Source organism: Perognathus longimembris, chromosome 28, assembly GCF_023159225.1.
Source record: "Perognathus longimembris pacificus isolate PPM17 chromosome 28, ASM2315922v1, whole genome shotgun sequence".
Lineage (NCBI taxonomy): Eukaryota > Metazoa > Chordata > Mammalia > Rodentia > Heteromyidae > Perognathus > Perognathus longimembris.
Window position 1 is genome coordinate 82,957,653 of NC_063188.1, and position 19,460 is coordinate 82,977,112.

General features: G+C 37.8%; 1 protein-coding gene across 1 annotated transcript in view; it reads right to left on the reverse strand.

Annotated features, from left to right (window-relative positions):
- Nucleotides 1–19,460, reverse strand: part of LOC125343382 (amine oxidase [flavin-containing] A) — a 62,537-nt gene that overhangs the window by 9,856 nt on the left and 33,221 nt on the right. The window contains exons 4-9 of the mRNA XM_048335775.1: nucleotides 7,917–8,021; nucleotides 7,135–7,226; nucleotides 4,807–4,948; nucleotides 3,358–3,507; nucleotides 2,930–3,089; nucleotides 2,066–2,162 (exon numbers count right to left, since the gene is read on the reverse strand). Coding sequence (XP_048191732.1) covers nucleotides 2,066–2,162; nucleotides 2,930–3,089; nucleotides 3,358–3,507; nucleotides 4,807–4,948; nucleotides 7,135–7,226; nucleotides 7,917–8,021 — 746 coding nt within the window. The remainder of the gene's footprint in view (nucleotides 1–2,065; nucleotides 2,163–2,929; nucleotides 3,090–3,357; nucleotides 3,508–4,806; nucleotides 4,949–7,134; nucleotides 7,227–7,916; nucleotides 8,022–19,460) is intronic.

Below are 19,460 nucleotides of genomic sequence, written 5' to 3' on the forward strand. Positions count from 1 at the left end.
AATGATTTTGGAGAGATACTTTATGCTCTCCTAAGGCAGTTCTCATTAGATTTCAAGACTAAATTCTGGTGATGTAGTATACATTAGGTTAACAATAATAATAATAGTGATAATAATGTATATTTTAAAATCGCTAAAAGAAACCAGGTACCTGTGGCTCACATCTGTAACCTAGTTACTCTGAAACCTGAGATTAGAGGATTGAGGTTTAAAGCTAGACTAGGCATAGAATGACCTAGGCATAAAACTCTGCAAGAGTCATCTCTAACTAGCAAAAAGCCAGACGTGAAGCTGTGGCTCAAGGGGTAGAGCACCACCCTTGAGTAAAGAAGCCAAGTGAGAATGCAAGTCTTTGAGTTTAAACTGCAGTAGCCACACACACAAAAATAGATAAAAAGGATTTAAAATGTTCCTAACACAAAATAAGTAACTATTTGAAATGAATATGCTAATGATTCTGATTTTACCACTCTACAATGTAGATATGTGTTCAAATATCATATAAAGTTGCACAATATCTATGAATATTTTGTGAATTAAAAAACTAACAAAACATATTAGGGTATCCCCTTACTATCCCCTTATTATCTGGCAGGACCCTGCCACAAATATCCCAGTTATAAAGCCAAAGTGACCCCAGAAGAGCACATGTCATTATAATGTTCTTCCACCTGTAAAGTGAACTGGGTTTCATGGGTATTCTCTTGAATCTTGCTTTTCTGTGGCCAACAGAAGATGAGTGCCAAACTTGTCCAATGGGGCTAGAGGAGGCTGTGCTGTTCCCATGGTCGTGACACTGCAAGCACCTGCACTTATCAAGAAGTCTAGTACTTCTAAGCCCTTTGGGACATGAGTCTGTTCCTTCATTTTTTATCATCTTCCTAAAATGACAAGATGAATATAACCTTAATTTCCCTTTAGGCAAGAGGCATGCATTTCTTAGGGATGAAAAGGGAAAACACTAGACCCTACTGAAGCTGTGTTCTATTTTTATTGGGAGGTAGAATAGAGTATTTTTTAAAGCAAATGATAGGCAGCTAGAAGGTTGTGGCCTTCCTTAGCATTTCCTTTTGAAAGTCATTCTCTGGGTTTCTAGTCCCCAGTAGTCAGGTGGTACACAAGGGGAGAGCTTTCCCTCTCCTCTCAGCTCCTACCCCCACAGATATTCACTTCTGTACATAGAACCATACCCTGCACTGTCTGTGTTCTTCTAGTGTAATATCACTGACAAGAAAAAGAACTGTGCCCTCCATTCTAGGATGGGTCAACAGTGAACTGTGCCTCCTAGTTGGTCAGCCATCTTATATCTCAGGGTAACACTTTATATTTAATACTTAGCAAGTGTTTGGAATGGTTAAAACATTAAAGCCAGTAACCCCATATGTAAGAGGTTTTATAAGACAAAGTAGTTCTCTTTTCAAAATGGTTACAGACATTCTACCTATACGCAAGGTTGACTACCATACTGCTTATCTAGTTGCTTTTTCTACCCTATCCTCAACATGTATAAGGTTGTGGTAGCTGCTGCTTTTGTGTAAGAGGTTTGAATTCAGGGATGCAATATTTTATTACTTGAGCCATGCACCAGCCCTTTTTGCTTTAGTTATTTTTCAGATAAGGTATTATGCTTTTTTGCCCCAGCTGCCCTCAGATCATGATCCTCCTACCTATGCCTCTTATGTTGCTAGATTACAGATGGGAACTACCACATCTGGCTTGTTCTTTGAGATTAGGTTCTCACTAACATTTTTTACGGGGGGGGGGGCGCCAGTCTCAAACTGCAATCCTTGTATCACTGCCTCTCAAATTGCAATCCTCCTGTCTCTGACTCTCAAGTAGCTAGGATAAGTGTGAATCTTAGTACTGGGCTTTTAAAATATGAGTTTTATTCAAAATGGTATCAATTTTAGTAGTCCTGTAATAACACATCACTATAAATATATTAATTTATGGAAACATAATTTTGCATTATTATCGTTGCTTGAGATCAATCTCAAAACAATATACTTTGCCAGTATCTACATCAACACAATTTAGAAAATATAGAACACCAGTTCTAATTTACCCCATGATGGCAGGCAGTGATCCATCTGGTTTGGTGTCATCCAGGGTGATTGAAATCGGAGCTTCTTCATCTTCAATGATCATGCAGCCACAGTAATCTTAACCAGAAGAAAATGAACCAGGAATTGAGATCAACCTCATTAGACAGTCAAGTACATATACAATGTTTATAAGCTATTTTAGTAAGAGGGAGGCAAATCTCATACTACTTGTCTTTACCCTCCCTAGAAGCTATTCCCTATCAAATACACTAAAAATACAAAGATGTCTATTCCTCCATGTGGAAAATGGCCCATCTCTACTATCTTTATGTAAAGGATTTATGAATGGTACATGGCAAAAAAGGTAACATGGCTCTGGATGCTAGGATATGTGGCAGAAATGAAGTGATGTGTTAGAAAGAATCACCTTTATCAAGCCTAGAAAATGTTGTGAAAAGGAATCCTATTGAGTGTGAGTACAAACTTATTAATAGCAGCCACATTATCTGGAGAGCCCACTAAGTTCCAGACCTTGCCTCATTTAATTTCCCCAACACTGTGAGAGTAGGCATTACTGAAGTTGAGAGAATCATGAAATTACGCCAAAAACATTTGACTTCAAAGCAGTGCCTCTGACAAAAATAATTACTGCCGGGAACTAGGGATAAAGGGGACCCTGCAAATAGGGTTCTCATTGCAAGCCTTCTTTTCCCTCTCCTATTGCCATTACTCTTTGGGTCATGGGGGGCAGGGGCTATGAATAAATTAATAGTTTCCTGATCATTTCTCTACCAATGTGAAAACATTATCCTTCCTGATCAAGATTCCTAAAAGAATATGGCTCCTTCATTTAATATAGTTTAAACACAAGTAAGAGAACTTACCCTTTCTCTTCCAGAAAGGTTCCTTGTAATACATCATGCACTTAATGATAGCCCCCATTGGAAGACGCTGAATTAACTGGTTTCTCTCTGGTGGAAGTTCTGGTTTGAAGTGGATCTTGGCAGTCAAAGTCGGAGGGATGGCACTAATTACGTATTTGCACTGGAAAACACATATGCAAAATCTCACTTCAAATGAGCTACAGTCTTTGCAGAGGGTACAAAAACCTGTCTTCATCATTATGAATGGCATAGAGTAGCAACAACAAACAAAATGAGGCAACAAAAGAGAATAAGGTAGGTGTCAACAAAGGCTGTTAATTTAGAAGATTGTGCATTAATCTGAATAGTGCTTAGATTCTATTTGATTAGGAACTACAGAAGCAAAAGATCTATTTACTACTAAGTTCCTTTTGACTAAAATGAGTTACCTCATAAACTTCATGATTCAGCGTCTCTACAATGACGTTGTCCCCTGACTGGTCAATATAGGTAACAGGACGGCTTAGCTTCACTCGGTCCCCAAGGAGGTCCATTATCCGCTCACTCACCTGGCCTGATCCACCTACAAATTTCCGTTCCTACAGGAAGTAGGCAGCATAGGAAAGTTATAAAAGCCAGAGAAAGCAATAAGAACAGTGGAATATTTGTCACTGATAGTAAACCTTCAGAAAATCATAGCCAGACCTCCATGTCAGCACATTTAACCACTGGGAAAAAAATTATCAACATAGAAGCAGAGCTAACCAAGGAACCTCAGTTATCATACTCTGAACAGCTTCTAACCAGGAACAGCTATTATTTGTGTATAAAAATCACAGACAAGAAAAAAATGTCCCCCCTATGCCAATGCTGATCTGACCAAATAGAAATAGGAAGTCTATGAGCTTCAGATGACCAACAGGGTGGGCAGGAAGTGGGGGAGATGCGCTTGTCCTAGGGACTGTAACTTCTAACTCCTCTTGGGTTCTTAAAGTTCCATGCTGGGCAGCTTAAAGAGAACAGGCTGATGGTGCTCTTAGGACCAGCCATGCCCTATCAGTCACTACTAAGTGAGGTCCCAGGGATCTGAATCTCTGGAATAACTTTTTGAAAAAAAATCTGGGATTATAGTGGAGGCCAAATGTCTATTTGTTACTTCAGAAATTACAATAGCTCCCTTGAACTCTTATCAGACCAGGAATGCTCTGCCCACTGCAATCTTCTAGCTCTGCTACATTCACTATGGAAATGGTTCTGGTTTAGTCTAAGAAAACAAATCCATAACACAAAACATTTGGTAAAAACCCAGAGAATACTGTTAGCCTTTTGGTAAAATATTCATTAAATGGTTAGAAATGTGTGAGGCACACATCACCACTGACAATTAAGTATGTCAATCATGAGTAGACAGGCAGTAATTTTTACACGTTTATAACCATAACTAGTTACTGACATCACCAAAGTTCTTTATAAAAGAAGTTCCCCTAGTTGTTCAAACCTAATTTGTAATTTTATCCCTCCTCAAAAAAGTTGGTAGAATTGTTTATAGTTTGACCTAGATTATTCAGGAATTGCTCTGAATTTTAGTTTATTGGAAAGATCATAAATAAATTCCTTCTTATTCACAATCTACCCTTTCATGTTTAGTATTGGTTGAGTTAAATTGTAAAAGGGTAAAATTTATCCTTCATTTTGAAGAAATCAAAATGAAACGTTATTTAGCTGTGAGCTTCTTTTCAGGAATGAAAAGAGGAAATGAGAACTTTTTTGCAGACATGACTTTTGAGATATTTTATACTGCTCATTATTCATAACTGGAACTACTGAAGCAATTACAAGGACACTGCTCACGGTGAAGGAACAGTCACAAAGTCAGTTTCAGAACAGCCACACCATACCTGGCCTCCATTGGAGACTGAGAATATCCGAGTGGTACCACCACACTGCTTCACATACCACAAGAACCACAGAGCAGAAACCTCATGAGGCTCAGAGGTGACATTGATGTTCACAAAAAGAGTAGCAAACTCCCTAGCAGTCCTATTCACAGAACAAGAACGGGAGTTAGGCATCAATAATATAAGCACCAGAGAAGTACATGTTTCCATAATGCTATATTTCACAATTAGAAAGTATTTCTGTTGGGGCTGCAGAAGTAGCTCAGGTGGTAGACCATCAGCCAATGAACCAAAGTGTCAGATCAAGAGTTCAAATCCTGGTTTCACACCAAAACAAAACAAAACAAACTCAGAAAGTATTTTTTGAAACAAAAAAATCTCATGAACTCAATTTCCAAAGGAACACATTTGTTCATTCTTGAGGCAAATAAATGGTGTGGGGAAATAGTAACTTCCAGGAAATGGGGGGAATACAACCAAGAAAAGCTGATGGTATGGATGGATGACATCTAGGAGTGGTCTAAATGGCCTATTGGATTTGGCATGGTAGAAAATGCCAACAAATTGCTAATTGCCAATTATGGATTAGTTCCAAATATGCTAATCATATTTCTGTCTAACATTCCAATATGCTTGTCAGTGGTCATTAGGGTTATTTTTCCAATCTATTTTAAAGGTCCTTACCTCTTTGGTTCCTTTGCCTCTGCCCTGGTCCAGGATACTGGACCAGTTTCTACCTGGTCACACTACACCCCCTCTTACATACTATAGGAAATGATTTTTGAGTTCAAAACTGAAAAAACTTTCTGCTTGGCTGGGCACAGTATTTCACACTTGTAATCCCAATGACTCAAGAGGCAGACATCAGGATAGAGGTTTCAAGGTCAGCTTAGGTTAAAAGTTAGTGAGATTCCATCCAACAATAAGCCTCATGTGGTGGTCATGTCTATAATCTCAGCTACGTAGGATAGAGACAATTGTATTTACAGACCAACATGGGCAAAAAGTGTAACCTCCATCTCATTTAATAAGCCATGGTGGCATATTCCTGTGATCCCAGCTACATGGGAGGCTACATGTGACAAAAATCCTTCAATGGCCTAAAATGAAGAAATTTCAAATCTTGCATATAACCTCAAACAGTACTCCAACTTCCCCTTAAACCACATATGCTTCTCATCTCTATAGTCCAGGCACACTGACTATTCAGTTGCTAAAATCTGTCAATTTCCTTGCCATCACAGGTGTTCACAAAAATCTGTTTCTCATTCTGTCTTTCTAGGCAAATACCACCCCTTCACATGATCCTTAAATTTCTCTCCTCCCGTCCATCATGTGGGTCATTCCTAGAAGGTACAATCCCTTTCACAATATCTACCTTTTCCTTTCCCCTACCCTGCTCAGTGGCTCATTCCTGAAAAATACCAGTCCCCACTATCATTCACCCAACCTGCTTCTACCCGTTCCTCCAGTCATTCCTGGAAGGTACCATGTCACTACTCCATTAATCTTTGTTGTCTCCCTTGTCCCTGAGGGCAGACAAGGAAAGTAGAATAATTACAGGGGCTGAATAAGAAAAACAGGTAGGGTCCTTGACTCTATGGGCCATCCAGGGAAGATAGTGTCTACTCTTACTATCTCTTATCCTGTCTAAGTAGCTCAACCAGGAAGACATGCCCTGTTCCCATTATTCAATGCACTCATCACATCTATGCTTCCCTTTCTTCCCTTCAGCAGAGCTCCTTCTTGAGCCTGTCTACCCTCCCACATGGACAATATACTTTTGATTTGCTTTGTCTTTGTTTTGTATTAATAAAACCCATTCCTGCTTTAAAAAAAGATTATATAGCCTAGTGATGTAGTGGTCCTCTTAGTTTTAGTAAGAAACCTGTCATTAAGTCATGACTATATTAATAAACTGTAAGTTACTAAACTAGTAGCATAGATCCTAACTGAACCATTATATATTTTTCATTCATACAGACTACCTTCCCTCCAATTCCCTATTATTCTGTATCTATATATAATTACTTTAAATTTTTTTGCTTTTGTAGCCAATCTCTATATAATATAAAATGGTAATTGTGCTTATATTATATAGTGATAATATGACCCTTTCATTAAATGATGTTCTATTCCATATACCCATTTTTCTTAAGTTTTTTACTTATCCTCATTCTAAAGTATTGAAAGTACCTTCAAAGTTTCTATGGACAGAAAAATTTCCTCTTTATTTAATATGTAAGTTACTAAGAAAAGAACTGTAGCTCAAGACAGGAAAGGATCAGGAGGAGAATTAAAGAATAAATTCTGAATAGCAAAGTATACTTTGTCCAGCAGATTTTATCAAAGAGATCTTTCATAGTCATCTTGTCCCATTCTTCAGCATGAGGGGCATCCCATGGTGCGTCAGCTGGGATCTGCAAGGAAAGGAGGTGCCACCCTCAGGCATGAAGGTAATTGTCACCACTACCAGCCCACTCTGAAAACACTACACGAGAACTTCTGAAAACTAGTTTTAGTCTCTGGTGCAATGTATGTTGGTTTGGAGTTATACGTAGAGCTTGAGTGCTCCTTGGAATCCATGCTTTAATGCTATTGCCAAGACAATAATTACCAAAGTACATTTAAAAGCATCATAAATTTAATCTGTAATTGCAATTAGCATGATGATGATAATTAAAAGTTCATGCCCATTTTAGGTCCCCAATTCAAGTTTGAGAGTATGATATTACAGAGCCTGAGCGTAAGTAAACAAATCTTACGGCAGGAAAAAATCCTTCACTAGTAGCATTATGGATGGATAACTGTTAAGTAGAGATACTTGGCAAATATGTCACATAAATGCTCAATGACAAAGGATTGAAGACACAAGAACATTAGTATCAGCAAGAGGGGGTTAGAATGCTGGTCCCTTGCTGTGTAGTCTTGGGTAAATTATATAACCTCTTTGTGCTCATTTTCTCCATTGGTTGAGTGGAAATCATACCAGCTTTGCAGCTGTTGGGTGTATTGGAAATGATATACATAAAAAGAGTCTGGAAAAATGTTCCTAGCACCCTGGAAGGCTATTTCAGTAATAGACTATACAAACTGAACACGGGTTTTACCTCCATTCCCATTTTATCCATTGTCCGCCACAGATTGTTATAATCCAGGTATGTGATGGGATTCCACACAGGTGGAAATGCTCCCCGAAATGGATAAGATTTCCCCTGGAACATAAAAGCAAAGAGAATCAATTACAAAGGACAATCATTTAAGTTTGCATGACATTTTAAACTACAACAATCAACCAACTAAGCCATTTTCAAAGGAACAGTATCCTCACTGTGTCAGAAGCATACACTTTGATGGAAAGCAAATACATGCTACAAAAACAGGCCCAATTTTAATAGGATTAGTAAAAATTTCCCTAATGCTATATAAATTCACTTTCAATTTATAGGAAATAATGGCTTTTGATTCATTTCTAGCTATTTGAACAAATAAGGCAACTCATTCTAGTATCTAAAATCTGAGGCCACAAAATTCTTTATTTTTATTGATGTCACTCCTTTTATTACTCTCCCTCTTCCCTCCCAACCCAGCCCCTCCCCTCAATATCCTAGGATATGCATTAGTAAGTATTGTAACTGTCTTTCTCCTTCTTCTCTTCATTTGTCATTCCCTCCCCTTAGGCCTTATGCCTTACCCCCACCCCATTCAAGTAAACTTTCCTAGTATTCATTTTGTTGGACTGTGAGTTAATTTTCCTAAGGAATTACACTGTTTGAATTATCTCCTGCGAATACAATTCAGCAGGTTAATAATTTTTTTCCAGCTTCCTTTGGGTGGTGTGCAATTGCTGCTGAGCCTCCACTACCCATGTCTTTCAAAGGCCTCAGTGATCCAGTGTGAAGCTCCTGGCAACCTATGAGATCATCACCACTGTTGTCACTGTTGGTATACCAATGGTGTCTGAAGTTCTCACCAGGATTTTCCTTTTTTTCAGTTTTTTAATTTTTATTTTTTTTATTGTTAAGGTGATGTACAGAGGAGTTACAGTTACATACGTAAGGTAGTGAGTACATTTCTTGTCAAACTTGTTACCTCCTCCCTCATTTTTCTTCCACCTTCCTTCCTCCCCAATCCCCCCCCCCCACCTTGAGAACCCTGGGTATTGTATCTGTTTGGAGTAGGGAAGGGAAGGAGAACAACAAAACGGTGAGACAAAGGTAAAAGGTGAATCAATGCAACAGCAATACTTCTAAGACAATATGTTGTAAACTAACTGCACAAAATTCTTAATTCCTGAGTTCTTATCTCTTTGGAAGAATGATCCTACTTAAATGAGAACAAACTGAGGACATGGAGAACTGTCTTTAGACCACATATAGGACAGGAAGCAAAGGAGAACATTTCAGATCATGTTTTAACGTTTATAGAAGCTAAAGACAGGTAACACCACAGACTATATCTAATGCCAAGAATCAAAATATTAGCAGGATGGGACAAAGGGCATATGTCAATTTGGCCTGTCCAGTATCTAATTTTCTTTCTGAACAATACTTTGGTTTCCTTTTAGGAAACTGTTTCCACTCCTCTTTGTATTATCTACGTAGGAAAGATGGTCCCTTGTACCAGTGGCCATTACAGAAGTTATAATGTTTAGATTCCTCTCCTTCCGGCCTACCTCAGTGAAACAGCCTAACTTTGGGCAGGTGATCTGACCTTGACTCAGAGGACTTTGACCCTAGAGGATTTTGCCCAAGGATAGAAGAGAGAAGAATATGGATTTTCTTTTTCCAAGACATCATGATAAGCATATGCTAAGCTGTGACACAGCATGACTATGGCTTCTACCCCTAACTTTCTAGAGCTCCTCTGCTCCCTGCAGATTCTCATGTGTGGTCTTGCAGCCTTGTGTTGAGTCTGTGACCTCTCTTATTTCCTTTGAGTAAATTCCCTCTGTTATCCTAACTTGGTTTTTTATGGTTTGGTACTAACATCTCCAACATGAGGATGGCTTACTAACACATATATACTTCACATTCATTATGTGATACACATTATGCTAAGAAAAAGCAAGGGTGAATCCTTAGAGAAAGAGACCAAGAGTAGTTTCTGAGGCCTTATTTATACATTTAATTCATTTTATACTCCACCCTCTGTATCTTGAGTTTCTGTATCCATAGTTCTAACTAACTGATTATGGAAAATATTTAACTGTTATCTGTCATGAACATGTATATACTTTTGTTTCACCATTATTTGCTAAATGATATAACAAATATTTTCATAGCATTTACATTATACTAGGTACTATAAACAGTCTGGAGATTAAAGTATATGAGAGGATATGCATAGGAAAATACTATGACATATTGTGAACATCCTTGGATATTTGTTTCCATAGTGGTTCCTGAAACCAATCCTCTATAGATACGAAGGGACAAATACACCTTAAAAATAACTGTCTTCTTCCCAAAATACAACCTCCCATGTAAATATACAAAGGGGCATATCCATTTATACACAATCAAGTTGGCTAAAGTATAGTATATGCAAGAGTGAAACTTCATGGAATAAGTTCTTTGAACAATTAACAGACAGTTTAACAAAATGAATGCTAGGACATGGTTTGAATGGGAAGGGGTGTTGGGGATGGTGATGAATGTTAAATTGTAACTTCCTTAAGTAAACATCTGAAGATTTAAAAATAACAGCTGTCTTCTTGCTGGACATGTTGGCTCATGCTGTTAACCCCAGCTACTCAAGAGGGGCAGATATTAGGAGAATTATGGTTTGAAGTCACCTTGGACAAAAAAGTTAGTGAGAACTTATTATAACAAAAAACTGGATTTGTCATCCTAGCTGTGTGGAGAACATATATGGGAGGATCACAGTCCAGGCTGCTCAAACAAAAGTGTGAAACCCTAACCCCAAATTAGCTAAAGTAAAAAAGACTGAGGATATGTCTCAAGTGGGAGAATGCCTGCTTAGCAAAGTACAAGGCTCTGAGTTCAACACTCAGTACTGCTAAAATAAAATAAAAATAACAAATACATCTCAATATTCATAAAGTCTAAATCTTTTCTACTAGTATAATTTTCATGAGAAAATGTAAGTGAATAAATATTTGTAGGAAGTCTCCTGTACATACTATACAGTATCCAAAGTTGTATTAAGCATTTTTTCAAAAAGGTTAAAAGAAAACCCTTCTGACCATCAAAGCAGGTTCACAAGACATCACTAGATACCCACACCTTGCAACTGAGTAAGAATATATGGCACTGATTAAGTAATAAAGAAGTTGCCTTTCCACAGAGCAAATTTGAATAGCCTTGATAGATCACATGGTCTGATTTCTTATCTGAAAATGCTATGCTGAAATGCCACAGTACAATGTTTTAAGACTCCAAATCATTTATCACTATCACCACCATTATCACTATTTATTGAGTTCTTTCTCCATGCCTGACATTATCCAAAGCTCTTCATATGCGTTATGTCATGTAATGCTCCCCCCAACTCTGTGAAGGCAAGCACTATTAATATTTTCATTTTATAAATGAACCTGAAGCCCAGTGACAGTAGCTAATAAATAGTAGAGCAGAAATTTCCTGTTCCCAAAGTCTTTGCTCATAAGATATATTTTCTTGCCACCTACATGGGTGATAGAATGTGGAGATAGGTCTGTTTCAGTGACATTATAAACCCCCAACTAAAACAAAGAGAGTTCTGAAATGTGAAACTTATAAATCTTTCACTTGTATCTTTTCTGTTTCTAAAGATTAAGAATAGAGAGCAAGAAGCCCCAGGTTATAGAAAGACTGGTGAGGAAAAATGGTCATCTTTGGAAAATGCAAACATGTGTTCTGAGAGAAAAGGGCAGAGACATTTTACACTGAGCACAAAAATAGCTATAGAGGAGAGAGGGGGGGTTAAGTAATAGCTTGGGCAGCCTTCAGAACAGCTGGTTCTTGTTATAATTCATCCTCAAATTGAAAGCTTAGGGGGAAAATATCTGTATTTTCCTGTTCAACAGTATATTTATAGTTAAGAAATAGTTTCAAACAAAAATGATCTAATTTGAAAAAGAATACTGTATTAAAACAATCCTAAGTATTTTCAATCATCTAGAGATGTTAAGTACTATAAATATAACTATATTTATATAAAATGTGTTCTATATTGCTAACGACATTCTTTATAGAATGATGCCAACTTGAGTGTGCTTATACAAAGTACTAGAGGTCTGGTGATTCAACCTTCATAAATACACAAGGGATCCAGGAGAACTTAAAGGCTCAAGGAGAGAGAAGAATCTGACCTGGAAATGTCCTTAGGTATAAAGACTATGAAATATTCTTCTAAAAAGATAATAAAGGCCATTCATAGCATAAACTTTTATCCTGTTGGCAAAGGCATCAAGCAAATAGAGGGTTTCATTAATTAGTTTTATCTTTATCAGTTTCTGCCTTCTCTGTCCTCATCTCCCAGAAAATCTAACCCTGCTAGAGAAATGTATATATGTAGGGAAATGGCAACTACAGGATATCTCTTCATTCCTAACAAGTATATAACAAGGGCTTAATTTCTCTATGGACCACTTCTCTTGACTACTTTTGTATGTGTAATTCTCTAAAGTAACATGGTAGGAGACCCTGAAGAAGTCTCTTGGCTGAAAGAGAACTGCCTGAGACCAGGAACCTTCTCAATCTACTAAATGGGACTGTATAGTTTCTCACTAAGAAGTTAGCAATTTCTCTGTCCTAAACCACTTCTTGGCAAGAAATGCCTAAGAGCAAGTGAGGCAGGAATTGCGGAATAATACTTCCAAATGGTTACTGCTCTTTAAAAATAAAATCAAATAAAAATTCCAAAGTAAGTTCATTTTGTGCCTATGCTCTGAAATTTACTACTTTTCCAAAATGGCCTTTAACTTCTAAAGGACCAACAAAGTAGAAATTACTGATTTTAAATAAAACACAATGTCCCTGGAATTGTGCCCCAAATATTTAAGTAACCTTTGAGAAACTACCTCTTTAATCTGCAATGTCCATAATAGCAGAAGCTTACTGAAAGGAGATGACAGTTTATGAATATCCATCTTCATTATTGGTCTTATAAACTAAGCCAAGTTTATAATAAGGAAGTGAGCAGTTACTGATTGGCACATGAAGAGTTTCATCTCTGTACTTCTTATATTATAGTTAAACAAAAGGAAATGACTGCTATTGCAGTCAATGAAGAAACTGCAAAATACTTTTAATCATCTTCAAACTAGCTTCTGGATTGGTTTAGGAATATGCCTTTCCAACAGAAATTCCTTAGGACTTATGTACCCCTACTATTTTGTGAGAGAAAAAAATTTCTTGGAGACGCAATTGAACCCAGGGCCTTATACATGCTAGATAAATGCTCTATCACTGAGTTACATCTCCAGTGAGGGAAATCTTTTAATGATTTCTTTTCTATAATTCATAACAATCCTCTGAATAATGAAATCATGTAAAATGAGACCCATTCAATAAATAGGATGGCAGTATTGTACTGTTTTAAAATTCAACTAATTATTTTCTTCCCCTTTCTGACTGTAGGCAACTAAGACCTCTTCAAAATAAGTAAGGCACGATGGTTCACACCAGTAATCCCAGATGTTTAGGAGGCCAAGATGGACAGATTTCAGTTAGAGGCCAGCATTAAAAAGAGTTAGCAAGACCTCATCTCAATCAGGCCAGGCATAGTGGTGTGTGTCTGTGAGAGACCAGCCCTGGACTTAAGTGGTAGTAGTGTGCCTGCCTCTCAAATATGAGGCCCTGAGTTCAAACTCCATTACTGCCCAAAACAAAAGCATATATAATTTCTACTACATAATATCTGTGGGACCATTGAAGACATCCATATTTTTCAATTATTCTTTTTGTGTTCCATTTTTTTCCTTTTGGTGCTGGAGATCAAAAACAGAGTACTGTGCATGTTAAGCTTGTGCTCTATCACACAGCAATGCTCCCAGGCCTGCATTATTCCATCTCATAGTCAAATGATGCCTCTGTTTTCTTCAAATATTTTATTTCCTGAAATGTGACTTGTTTCTTCGTGAAAACCCACAGGGACCTTTTTCCTCTATGGTCACCAATGAGCCCCTATAGCTAGATCTGAAGGCAATGTATCCATCCTAGAAGCACTTGGCTACATCTGATCCATCCCATCAGACTGTACTCCTCCCAAATCTCCACCTACTTCTGTGAGCCTTTTCCCTCTCCAATCCACTGAATCTCTGAATCTCCCAGAGTTCCATCCTAAGTCTTCCTTTTCCTCTGCCCACCCATTTCCTGTTTCCCTGGGAAACTCATCCACATCTTGTTTTGTTATTATATTTGCACAAGGTTATGGTTTGCATTTTTATGTCTCTGTTCCTTGTTTATGAGTACAAAACGTAATCTATAACATCTTACATAATTTCAAGGGCTTGGTTCTTGCATGTTTGCTTATGAACTGACATTTCATCATAGTCACAGCCTCTCTCAAGGCTGAATAGCTTCTAGCTAATACAGTGGGTATCTGAGTCATGCAATCCTATTTCCAAAAAAGGAGCCACTATATTCAGGTATGATCTAGCTTCAAGAATGAATAATTTAAAATGAATGGTTATGGTCTTTCCCATGGGATTCGTGTGTGTGTGTGTGTGTGTGTGTGTGTGTGTGTGTGTTTGTGTGTGTGTGTGTGTATAAAACAATTAAGATAGAAACGACATAAATCTTCCTGGTTCTTGGGTAATTAAACACCAGTGGCAGTCACTGTTTAAGAAACATTTTTTTGGAGCCAGGTGCTGGTGGCTCATGTCTATAATCCTAGCTACTCAAAAGGCTGAGATCTGAGTATCACAGTTCAAAGCCATCTCAGGCAAGAAAGTCTGAGACTCTTATCTCCAACAAACTACTCAGAAAAAGCCAGAAGGGACACTGTAGCTCAAGTGGTATAGTGCTAGCCTTGAGGAGAAGAAGCTCAGGGGCAGGACCCAGGTCCTGAGTTCAAGCCTGAGGACAGGCAAAAAGTATATATTTTCTGACTTTCACAAATGCCATTAACTAGGGAAGAAAAGGAAGTTAGGCAAAAGATGAAAATGTTACATTCTTGAAAGCACATAGCTAACAGTCCCATTGATAATATCATTCCCATATCCTATAATGCATCTATCTGAAGCTACACTTCATACCTCACTTATATAATCGTAACCATTCTGTATATTACATTTGCAATAATAATTAAAAAATAAAAAATTTAAAAATTTAAAAAGTTACACTACAATGGTTTTTGGTATATTTGAAGTGTGCAACTATACACTTTTAGAAAAATGTTCATTAGCTCAAGGGAAAAAAATCCCTTATTCATTAAATAGTCACTCTCGATTCTTCTCCACCCCATTTTGGAGAATTACCAATCTTTTTTCCAAAATGGATGAGTGGATATTTTACATTCTCACCAGTAATATATGAGGTTCTAATATTGGTCTGCCCTATTAAAACACTTGTTATTAATTATTTACTATCTTTTTTTATTATAGTCATCTTGAAGGGTATAAAGTGGCATAATATATTGATTTTCTTTCTTTTTTGTTATTCTTTCTCTTTTTTGTGGTAGAAGCAAGGTCATGTTATGTAGCTTATCCTGGACTCAAACTTTGTGGGTCTCTTGCCTCTGCATTCCTAGTGATAGGATTTAGGATTACAAACATGCACTATCACTTTTTTTTGAGGGAGAGAGATCTCACCATACTGTCCAGGCTGACCTCAAACTCTGGACTCAAGTGATCGATCCTCTTGTGCCAACCTTATGAGTAGCTGAAACTACATGACTAAGCCACTAAGCCTATCTCCTAATTGTGGTATTTACTTAAAAACTAATGATGGTGATAATATTTTCATATCCTTTAAGGGTCATTTGTATATCTACTTTGGAGAAGTGTTTGAGTCTGTTGTCTAATTTGGGGGGGGGGCAGTCCTGGGACTTGAACTCAAGGCCTGGGCATTGTGCTTGAGCTTTTTTGCTTAAGGACGGTATTTTACTACTTGAACCACACCCCTACTTCTGGTTTGGTGGTGGTTAATTGAAGATAAGAATCTGATGGACTTTTCTGCGAAGGCTGGCTTCAAATCACAAATTTCACCTTCCTGAGTAGCTAGGGTTATAGGTATAAGTTACTGGTGCCCAGTTTTTGCCTATTTTTAATTGGATTGTTTTGCTTTTTACTATTAAGTTTTAAGAGTTATTTATATATTCTGGATGTGAGGCAATTTACAAATATGTGGGCTATCTTTTCAGTTTCCTGAGAATATCCAAATTAAAAAAATGTTTTGATCACTGGGTGCTGGGAGCTCATGCCTGTAATCCTAGCTACTCAGGAAGATGAGATCTGAGGATAGTGGTTGAAAGGTAGGAGGAGCAGGAAAGTCCAATTAACTATTATCCACAATTATCTATCCAAAAAAGCCATAAATAGGGCTATGGCTTAAGTGTTTGACCACTAGCCTAGAGCAAAAAGTTTCATGACAGTCCAGGCCCTAATTTCAATCTTTAGGACAGGCACAAAAATGCTTTGATCAATTTATCTCTTTTTTTGTTGCATGTACTTTTGGGCCACCAAATAAATCACTGCCTAAATCAGATAAAAAAGAGTTGCACAACTCCCTTGTACAACTAAAGATAATAAAAATGTGAGATAAATGCAATAAAATAAAATCTAAGTTCTGAATATTAAAAAAAAACAAGGAGCTATAGTACAGTAATCCTAGGCTTCTGATAGCTGTTCACTTTAAGCAACTGAAGCACTTAAGCCTGTCTATTGTGCCTAAGGGATTTCTTTTCCCCTAGGAATTGGCTTAGCCTAAGGGCAGGAGAGCATGGGAATACTAAGAATTTGACATTCTCAAGGGTGATAACATCGAATGAGGAATATGGACAAAACACCTCAGTTTCCCTTTATTAGTAAGTCAATTCTGTAGCATAATGAACAAAATGAAAAAATTAAAAACACTTTCTGTTTAATCTTTATGTTCTTTAAACTTAAAAAAATGCAAAAGGGGGGCTGGGGATATAGCCTAGTGGCAAGAGTGCCTGCCTCGGATACACGAGGCCCTAGGTTCGATTCCCCAGCACCACATATACAGAAAACGGCCAGAAGCGGCGCTGTGGCTCAAGTGGCAGAGTGCTAGCCTTGAGCGGGAAGAAGCCAGGGACAGTGCTCAGGCCCTGAGTCCAAGGCCCAGGACTGGCCAAAAAAAAAAAAAAATACAAAAGGGTCAGGCACCAGTGATTCATGCCTGTAATCCTAGCTTCTCAAGAGGGTAAGATCCAGAGGATAGCAGTTCAAAGCCAGCCCAGGCACATAAATCCCAGAGACCCTTATCTCCAAGACCCTTATCTCCAATTAACCAGAAAAATCCAGAAGCAGAGGTATGGCTCAAGTGGGAGAACCTCAGATTTGAGTGAAAAAGCTAAGTGAGATTATGAGGCCCTGAGTTTGCATCCCAGTACCAGTATGTTCACACACACACACACACACACACGCACACACACACACAAATATACTGAAGGAAGACAGGTATAGTGGTGCATGCCTACAATCCCAGGAGATTGAGGCAAGGAAACAATTTCAAATTTGAGGCAACTGTATAACATACACTGTAATATAAAACATGACCCTGTTTCAAAAACCCTGAAACAAACAACCTAGAAATGATCACGCCCATTTCCTTCACTAATATATCCTTCCTTCTTTCCTCCTCCCTCTCTTTCTTCCTTCCTCCCTCTGTCCTCCCTCCTTCCCTTTCGCCAACTCTCCTCCTTCCTTTGCAGTGAAGACCACTACAAACCTTATCCATAATGATCAGAAATAAACATTACTATCAAATCCACTAGAAAGTACTATATGTAAGATTCTGATGGGAACAGAAAATAATAGAAGACAAGGTATTTTAGAAAATGCTGATCTCTAAAACCATTTCCTTACATTAGCATTTCTCACTCTGATCTTTAGACATTGTAGGAAAATGGATCCATGGTGATATATCTGGGAAATCTTAGTTTATAGTTAAACAGTCCTTTATTTTTATTGCCAGACCTCACAGGACTCCTAATTTGCTAATGAGCATCTTGACTCTCAGGGCCAGAACATAGAGTACTTCCAAAATTTATTTTAGAACTAAACTTTCTCTCCTGCAAAGCATTTTTAAGATTGATGTTGTTTAGGAAACACTCAGGAAATATTTCCCAAGGAATTATTTCTTCACATTCTGGCTAGCACTTGTTGAAGTCTGAGAAAGTGTATTCTGGCTAGCACTTGTTAAAGTCTGAGAAAGTGCAGAATAAAAAAGGACCTGTGATAAGCAGAATATTTATTTCCCATCTGCTGTTCAGGAAGACAGCCTCATTTATATCCTTCTGGATAAGTAGGTACATCATCCCACAACACTCAGTTGAAAAGAGAAATAAAATCTCTTGCACATCTAGCTAAAACTCCAAGTGCATCATGGACTGCACTCAGTCTGGACCCTTCTTGATAGTGTAGTGATAAAGTATGTCACTGGAGGTTGAAAAGACCAAGGGCAAAGCAGAGCTTTCAAGCTAGGCTGTTGACTGAGTGCATCCACATTGTGTATCTGTGAAAGAGCAAAGTCCTGCTCCTCTACTGAAGGAAATCATTTGAATGATAGCTCCAGCATGATGATGATGGATATGATGATGTCATAGAGTGAGAAAGAGAGAAGCCATGGGCCTATTAGACTACAGTACAATTTTCCTAGCATTTGAATATTAGAATATTTTTCTTTGTTAAAAATAACCTTCATTTTGTATTTAGATTCAATGGCCTATTCCTATAATCCTGGCTAAATTGGATACAGAGCTTATGAGGATCACAGTTCAAGGCCACTCTGAGGGAAAGAATTAGTTAGACCCTACCTCAACAAGTAGCTGGGTATGGTAGAAACATCTCTTATGCCAGCTACACTGGAAGTATATATAGAAAAACTGCAATGGGGGCTTTCCCAGAAATAAATGCAAGACACTATTTGAAAAATATCTGAAGCAAAAAAAGGGGAGGAAGTGGCCTGGGTGCATGGCTCCCAGGAAAAAAAATTGGAAAAAGACATGGGTGTTTAGTATTAGTCCACTGGTAGATTCTCAAATAATTATATAGATTAGCACTTGTACCCATGTCTGTATTCCAGTTAGTATCTACGTTATCACCTGCTGCTCGTCAACAGGTATAAACCAGAGTGATTTCCTCCTATTGTACTGAAGCTTGATTTTTTTCAGGGATATTTCTCTGCTGGATATGGCTATGGAAACTAGACCACTGGGTACTTTGGGAAACACAAAATTAAATGTCAGCTTGCAGTTCACTATGTATCATTTGAACATGACAAATTAAAGTCATGAAAATGAAAGGAAATGGATGAGTTCAGCCATCATTCTCTTTGTTTGGAAAAGATGACATGAGTGTTCCAAAATGAGAAAGACTTCCACAGCCTTCAGGAGCAAGCTGTTCACTATACTGAATAGTAATTAACACTCAAATTTTCTGATTCCATTGGATGCATGAAATTCTAACATAAAGCAAAAGAAAAAACAGAGTACTATAAAAACATTTTGGGACTGATCAAAAG